General features: G+C 49.5%; 1 protein-coding gene and 1 long non-coding RNA gene across 2 annotated transcripts; one reads left to right on the top strand and one right to left on the bottom strand.

Annotated features, from left to right (window-relative positions):
* Positions 1-539: 539 nt before the first annotated feature.
* On the bottom strand, positions 540-7,408 carry snrpa (small nuclear ribonucleoprotein polypeptide A). Its single transcript, XM_088627560.1, has 7 exons — positions 7,279-7,408; positions 5,851-5,937; positions 5,075-5,247; positions 3,582-3,755; positions 2,935-3,102; positions 2,303-2,391; positions 540-1,452 (listed from the first exon to the last, which is right to left on the bottom strand). The coding sequence occupies exons 2-7, from the start codon at positions 5,921-5,923 to the stop codon at positions 1,293-1,295; spliced, it is 837 nt and encodes a 278-aa protein (XP_088483686.1). The 5' UTR covers positions 5,924-5,937; positions 7,279-7,408; the 3' UTR covers positions 540-1,292.
* On the top strand, positions 1,446-2,571 carry LOC148672126 (uncharacterized). The gene is made up of 2 exons (XR_015935663.1): positions 1,446-1,696; positions 2,244-2,571. It is a non-coding gene; the product is annotated as an uncharacterized LOC148672126 (long non-coding RNA).
* Positions 7,409-7,482: the final 74 nt, after the last annotated feature.

Raw genomic sequence — 7,482 nt, 5'->3', positions numbered from 1 at the left:
GCCGCGGTCCCTTACAGTAAACAAGCAGGCCGCGAGAAAGGCTAACTGCTGCCTGGCTGTGGTTCTGCAGATTCAAGTGTCACAAGATAGCACTGGCGGTTTTGAGGGGGAGGAAGAGGAGCGGACCAAGAAATAACAGATTGGTGACTCACAGCAAATAGATAGGCCAAAAAAAAAAGAAGCAATTCAATCACAACAGCAAGACATTTCTAAAATACCACAAGCGAACTCAAAACGTAACGGAGAAAGCAAACAAAAAATAAAATGTTTCCATTCGCACAGAGCTCGTCAGCGGGGCCAGACGACTCAAGCACCACCGGGAGATTGAAAAAGAAACGCCTTTCCTCGTCCTTAACTGCGAGGCCCCGTGCCCGGTGCTCTGCGGCACAGCTTGTTACAGAACTGCAGCCACGGCGCAGATCTGTACAGCAGGCCTCAGCTGAGGCGAGGGGGCACAGACACACACCGCACTAAAGACAACGTGCCCCCCAAGTCCCTCGTTTTAGTGCGGCAACAAAAGAGGAACTGACAGCAAAAGATTAAAAAAAACAATTTATTCAAGGAAAGAAAGCTCCAGGTACGATGTCTGATGTCCAGACTCTGGGTGCAATGCTTCAAATCAAATCAGATACAAAAACAAAACCCCCTGGCTGAAGATCCCGTCTCCCTCTCTCCGGAGGAACGTCACCTCCGGCGCAACCAGCTCAGCTCCAAGGCATCACGGGATCCAGGAAACCGACACCCACTCCGCCGACGTGCGGGACTGGAGGAGTCGTCCCAATTTCCTCTTGGCGTTTGACGGCTCAGGTTTGGCGTCTCGCTCTCCTCTAAGACTAGGGGGAAAAAGCAGCTGTCCTGCCCCCCCCCACAGTCACTTACCCAACCTGCCACCCCCTGCCCCCGCCCCTCAGAGATGTCCTTTACTCTGCTCCCGAACATACCGGCTGGGGTTCAGCAGGAGCCTCCAACACAGGGAGGATGTGAGAGGAGGGCAGGGGCCTCTAAGAAAGATCACGGCGGCGGCGAGAGGGAGGCCGCGGGATGTTGGGAGGCCGCGAGGCGGAGTGCGTGACATGGGAGAGGGATTCAAAACTGCGTGAGGGACCACGACGCTGACTGGTGCTCTCCAGCCATCAGCCCAGCGCCACCGCGCTCCGCCGCACCCTTCTTTTGGTTTCAAGAAGTCCTGGAAAATCGCCCTTCTTACCTTCACACACCTCTTTCGCCACCCCCCACTCCCCGGTCTCCCGAGACCTACGCTAACGGCCCGCCCCTGCCCGCCCCCGGCCAGGCTATTTCTTGGCGAAGGAGATCTTCATGGCGTTGCTCTGCGTGATCTTGAAGCCCTGCAGGGCTTCCCGCGCCGCCCCGGCCTGCACTTCGTTTTCGAACTCCACGAAGGCGATGTCATGCCGCCCCGGGACCAGGCGCACCTCTTTAAAGCCCGGGAACCTGAGAGAGGAGAGAGGGCAGAGGTCAGGGAGCAGGCAGGCGCCACTCACCACTCCCGTCAGCCGTGCTGCAGGAGACGCAGCTGCGCCTGGTCCAGCTCCCTGGGATGAACAGTGCTACACGCACTTGAAAACAAGCTGACCATCCTCATGAGCCCGTTTCTCTCAGGGCAACAGAGCCCAAGAGCTTCTCCTGGATTCGGCTCTGCAAGTGCTTGAGCTATTGCCGTTTTAATTAACACGAGGTGAGGGGTCTCAGAACTGAAAAAACTGGACCACTGCCCATGTTCACCGTGCGATAAGAAAATTGCCCCAGACTACGACATGGACAAGTTTCCTGTTGTCCCTGTGATTTAGTGTAGCGATGGTTGTTGTGGTGAAGCTGTATGCGTCACACCTCAGGGTGCATTGCGAGGGCAGCTCTACCGAGACAGGCGACACCTCAACACACTTTTGAAGGATTTTGTTTTTGTGAGGGGGGCACACAGCTTAGGCAGTTTAAAAATAAGCAAATATGCTTTTTAAAACACACAGTCAAGTGGCACTGATATTGAGACACACCCCCAGTCATCACTCTACTGGTAATTATTCACTTGTGTTGACAATAGCAATGGTAGCAACATTAATTTCAAAATCTAAAAATAGAACAAGTGCACCATCCGAACCCTGGAGTTTAGACAGGATCTTTTAACTACAAGATCAGACAAATCTTTTTCCTTCACTGTTTACCACTGCCCCTCTCAGAGTGATGAACCTTAGAAACCCATGAATGAACTAGTTTCTTGCCTCTAGGAAAGCGAGAGGCCAGACACAGAAAGGGCACGACGACAGGCCACCCGGGAAACACTTACTGATTGAAGAGCATGGACAGCATCAGCTCGTTGGTCTCCTCGGGGAGGTTGGTGAGGAACAGAATGTGGTTGGGCGGGTTCTCAGGCACCTGGAACAGAGGAACCAGAAAAAAAAGTTACTGTGAGTAATGGAAAAAATTCAAAGTCAGGACACGGGTCCGTATGGTCTCAGTAATCAGGCTGTAAAAGAAATCCCTGCTTTCTTTTTTCACCATTCTCCTCATGATATTAGTGAACGACGTCAAGAAAAATACATGAGCTTCCGAGAACTGCTTGTATATGCGGATTCCTCCAAAACAATCTGATCTTCTGCAAGTGCTGAGGCTGCTGACAGAAAATTTTTTACTGCTCAGTGTGAGGTCAGCCAGGGGGTTCAGCACCTGGTTCCCCAGGACATTCTGGGGTAATATCCTTTTATCTGTTGCTGCTTTGGCAGCGGGTCATCAGACTGGTCATGAGTTTGACCAGAACATGAGATCTGCTCTCAATAAAACACACAAAAAAACCCAAATACGCAACATTTAAAATATGATATTAAACAACTAGCAATCTTATCTGCAATAAACTGATACCAATCAGAAAGGAAAATTCACTGCAGGAGCTACAGGAGCAGCAAGCGATGAGATACACACCTGAGCATGAGGCATCTGCCCTGGCATCATTGCTCCAGGCGGCATTGCGCCAGGGGGCATCTGTCCGGGACCCATCCCAGGAGGTGGCATCATGCCCGGCGGGGGCATGTAGGGGGGCTGTCCGGGCATCGGCATCATTCGAGGAGCCTGGGTCATGGGTGGCATGCCCTGCAAACAACAGGCATGCGAACACAGAGGGCGTCAGTCCTCCACCGCTACACACCACCAGTGCCAGTCCCCGAGAAACCCTGGTGTTTTAAGAACTGCTTTACACTGCAGGCCGACACTTGCACGGTGGAGTCAAGTACATCAACAAAGTTCCATGTTCTACGCAGAGTGTTCAGGCTAATAAATACAGGCTGCACGGCAAGATACCTGGCCAACAGAATCAATCAGCTGCAGGCACACCTGTGCACCAAGAAGCAGTGCAGCTGAGTACAAACACCGAACGTCGCACACCTGCACGTCAAGGCCTGTGGTCACACTGAGCTGACGTGTGGTTGTTGACCAGCAGAGCACACTTCATCGCACTGCGGCGCACCGATTTCACAAAACAGCCGTTTGAGGAGAACAGCTTCGCGAGCTCCCGCCCTTGAGCAGCGTGGGAAGGAGCCCCCCCCCCCCCGGACTCGGCAGGCTTCGCTCACCGGTATGGGCGTGGGCACCCCAGGAGTCATGGGCGCCACGGCCCCTTGCAGCCCCTTCTTCCCTGGCACCTCCTGGCCCTTGACCTTCCTCTTCTCCTTCTTGCGGTCCCGCTCCACGTAGGTGCCCTTCACCTTGGCGATGATGTCCGAGTCCGTCTTGGCGTACTGGATCCGCTGGAAGGCAGGAGAGGGAGACTGTGAGCAGGGACGCTGAACACGAGGCTGTACTCAAAATCTGTTACCTTCCCACTTGGTAAATTACACAACAATGACTGACCAACTAGTACAAAGAAGATAAAAATTTCCCCCTAGGGGACAACAAAGCTTATGGACACGCAGCGTGTCTGTACATCCAAGTATATCACATTATTACATGCACATAACTAATTACAACAGTCTTGACATATCATACATACGTAGCTTGTTACAGCATAAATGGTAAACAGAGATTCGGTTCATATCAGTTATAAATAGTCTATATATTTATCTATTAAAGCAGTTAATATAAGAGAAGAAATTAATACTTCCTTTTGAAAACCCAAGAAAATTTTCCAGAGGGAAGATGATGCTATTCAGGTTCAAGAATATGAAAAGGAGCTGATGTCATTTTTGCACCTGCCTGAACAGGGATTGCACAAGAATTGTCTGCAAGGAGAAGAGCAGCTTGACTCAAGACAGGTGATTCTGTGTTGTCTAGCAGCACTGTCCAGCTCAAATTGTCTAAATATTCTTAAATAACCCTGGGTAATAATTTCCTTGCAAATTCACTGCATATGGCCACCAATAACTAACACCGAACACCGTTTCTTTAGGTTATTTTTCATTCAAAGTCATGCTGGTCACATCATTGCACAAACCTAAGAATTTCTGAAATATGGACTCACACAGCCCTGGGGGGCACCTGAGCGAATAAATTGTAACTCAAGAGTCTTACTGACCCTGACGCACTGGGCGATTTGTTAAAAACGATAATAGAATTAACAGACAACTGCTTCAGCTTGCTAATCAAAAGATGAGACTGCAGGTTAACAAATGCAGAGCTGAAGTCAACAAACAGCAGTCGGGCAAAGGGATTGGGGGTCCTCTAGGTATTTAAAACAATGTGTAATGCTGTTAATTTCATCAGCATTTATATACAAAGTGTGTTCACATCTGAGCAGAGCACAGATACCGTCATTCTTTCAAACCAATATATTACGATGGAGGTCAGTGCAACAGATGAACAACATCACATCCATCCATTTTCTAAACCACTTTATCCGAGACAGGATCTCAGGGAAACTTGCGAGAGGAAACACTGCCGTGCCAGCCTAGTTTTACTCTAGTGCTTTTTTAACACCTGGGTCGTGCACTCCCGACAAATTCCTGCTTTCATCCGAGAGCTTTTACAGTGAAAACCACAACTCCCTAATAAGGACCACAGCCCCCCCACCACATGCGCAGCACAAGAAAAGCCACGCTTGCAAGCGAGCGCCGCGGACAGCGGGCCCTACCATGGGCTTGTCGTAGAAGGGGAAGCCCTGCATGGAGCGCAGGGCGTTGGAGGCGCTGTTGACTTCTTTGAAGATGACGAAGGCCTGGCCCCTCATCCTCAGCGAGCGCGACACCAGGATGTCCAGGATCTGGCCGAACTGCGAGAAGATGGCGTACAGGGACTTCTTCAGCTCTGCAAGAAAAGCAAGCCGCCTGAGAAAACCAGGCAGGCCAAGACCTCCCCTTCCACACACTAGCGCCCGAGTGATGATCTTTACATCAGCTCCTGTTAATCACTGGAAACTCCTTGCATTCAGAAAAAAAAACACATGAAAGATCACAAATGGGGGGTTACAAGACACAGCCCATTTAGTAGTCAATAGCTAACTGATGACAGGACCTCATCTGGCGGTTTCCTGAGAATCCAGGGTATCATCAAACCACATGGCTGGGTAGCCTGTTACACACTCCCACCCCCCTGTTTGTAAAGGACAAAGCCATGATAAATCACAGGGAATTATTTTACTGTTACACACAAGAGCTGGTGCAACACTGGCCTCCCTCAGGCCCATCTGCGCCAGACATCACCCAGAGGCCCACTATCCAGCAGACCCAACCTCCCGTCACACGTCAACACTGCTGCAATCGCACACGTCCCAGTCAGAAACACAACATCGACACGGTTCTGATCCGGGGGCCATCCGCACTGCTAGAACAAACGGGGCAGATGGGTGGAGAGCCCTCCTCACACGTCACCTCTCCCCTGCGACACGAGGGGTCTGCTGGGGGCACCTACCATCCTTCTTGATCTTCTCGTTGAGGTTGTTGATGTAGATGGTGTGGTTCGGGCGAAGCTCCTGCATAGCCATGGCTGCTGAGGACACTGGGAAAGAAAGAGCACAGCTCAGAACCCGGTCCCTTCTGCTGCACAGCTGCACGAAACCAGAATCGACACTTTCTGGATGAACAAGACGACTTCTGTGTACTATGTAATAATGAGAAGGAATCTTCGTCACATTTGTTTGTTAACTGCATATATACAAAACTGTTTTTGACAGATCTGCAAAATGTTATTGCTCAACATGTAAAGGCAAATGTTAAATCGAAAGATTTTGATATTATTTTATATTTCGTTAGAACTGGTTTGGAAAAAAGGATATGTTTTTATTATTAATGTTAATTATTTGGCAAAATACTTTATCAACACATGTAAATACTCTAATACTGTTCCCTCTATTCATGCTTTTAAACTTGAATTCCTTTTTTATTTAAATTCTGTTAGAAATAAACTTACAAGAAAGACATACAATGGAAATATCTAATTTTTAGTGTTTACAATTGTGAATTCCTCTCGCTTTGAAGTGTGTATTTCTGTATATATTTCGTTTATTCTGTCTCCTTTTTTTTGTATTTCTGGTGTTCAAATAAAAACTTATTTAAAAACAAAAAAGCTGCACGAAACCAGGAGCTCAAGGAGGAACGGACTCCCTCCGATCCGGGCCAGATCTCCCCACCTCCCCCAGTCGCCCTAAACATTAACCGCTCTCACACAAACCCCCTCAAAGGGACAGCCTACTGGGACACTAAGAAATATGGCTTTTATTTTTTTTTACTCTCGCCTCCATCTTCTGGCAAATTCAACTGCTCTCGATACCAAGGAGCAAAGATCGGGCATCGTTAACACGGGCTCAGAACCGAGCCCCCCCCGGGTCAACGGGTTTTAGCGGAGGGAAAGTCGCCCGACTCCCCCCCTCTCTTTCGGAACACGAAGGACACGGTTCAGGCTGTCCCGCTTCCAGATCATGAGCCCGGGGGTTTCACTCGGTGGATCACAACCCCAGCCCGGTTATTCCGGCAGTGAGGTATCCAAGCAACAGGACCGCCAGCGCCCACCAGAACCGCCTCAATACACGCGCAAAAATTCAAATTTTACTGCGAATTTTTTTTTATTTCGCAAAAAATCCCCTCAAAACGGCCGAACGCCTTTGGAGCTCTAGCGACAATTACGAAGTTAATAGTTCTGTACAAACAACCGCGAATCAGATCCGCCCAGCGAATGAACGGTTTCGGGATTACGCCCGAGTCGGGCTCCTTTATTTAATTAAATCACCGACACGCTTCATAAAAACAAAAATACTCCCTGTTGTTCATCGCACGATCACCAAACTGACTAAAGAATATAAAATAATTACACGATGGCTCGTTTACAAAAGGATTTACTTACGGATTGTTTAAAATCGGCTCCCGGTTGCGGCCTACTCCCTCGACTCGCCTGGACTTCCTTGCGCTCGGGCGACCATGGAGACTAACTGCTAGCAGCTGCCCTGTAATTTGCCAGCTCCCTGCCAATCACTCCATAAACACCGCCTACCTGTTAACGTTCCTTAACGCGATTGGAGGCGAAAGCTAGAGCAGCTCTCGATTGGAC

Source organism: Lepisosteus platostomus, chromosome 4 (assembly GCF_059453375.1).
Source record: "Lepisosteus platostomus isolate fLepPlt1 chromosome 4, fLepPlt1.hap1, whole genome shotgun sequence".
NCBI classification, from domain to species: Eukaryota; Metazoa; Chordata; class Actinopteri; order Semionotiformes; family Lepisosteidae; genus Lepisosteus; species Lepisosteus platostomus.
This window is presented reverse-complemented; position numbering and strand designations above follow the sequence as displayed.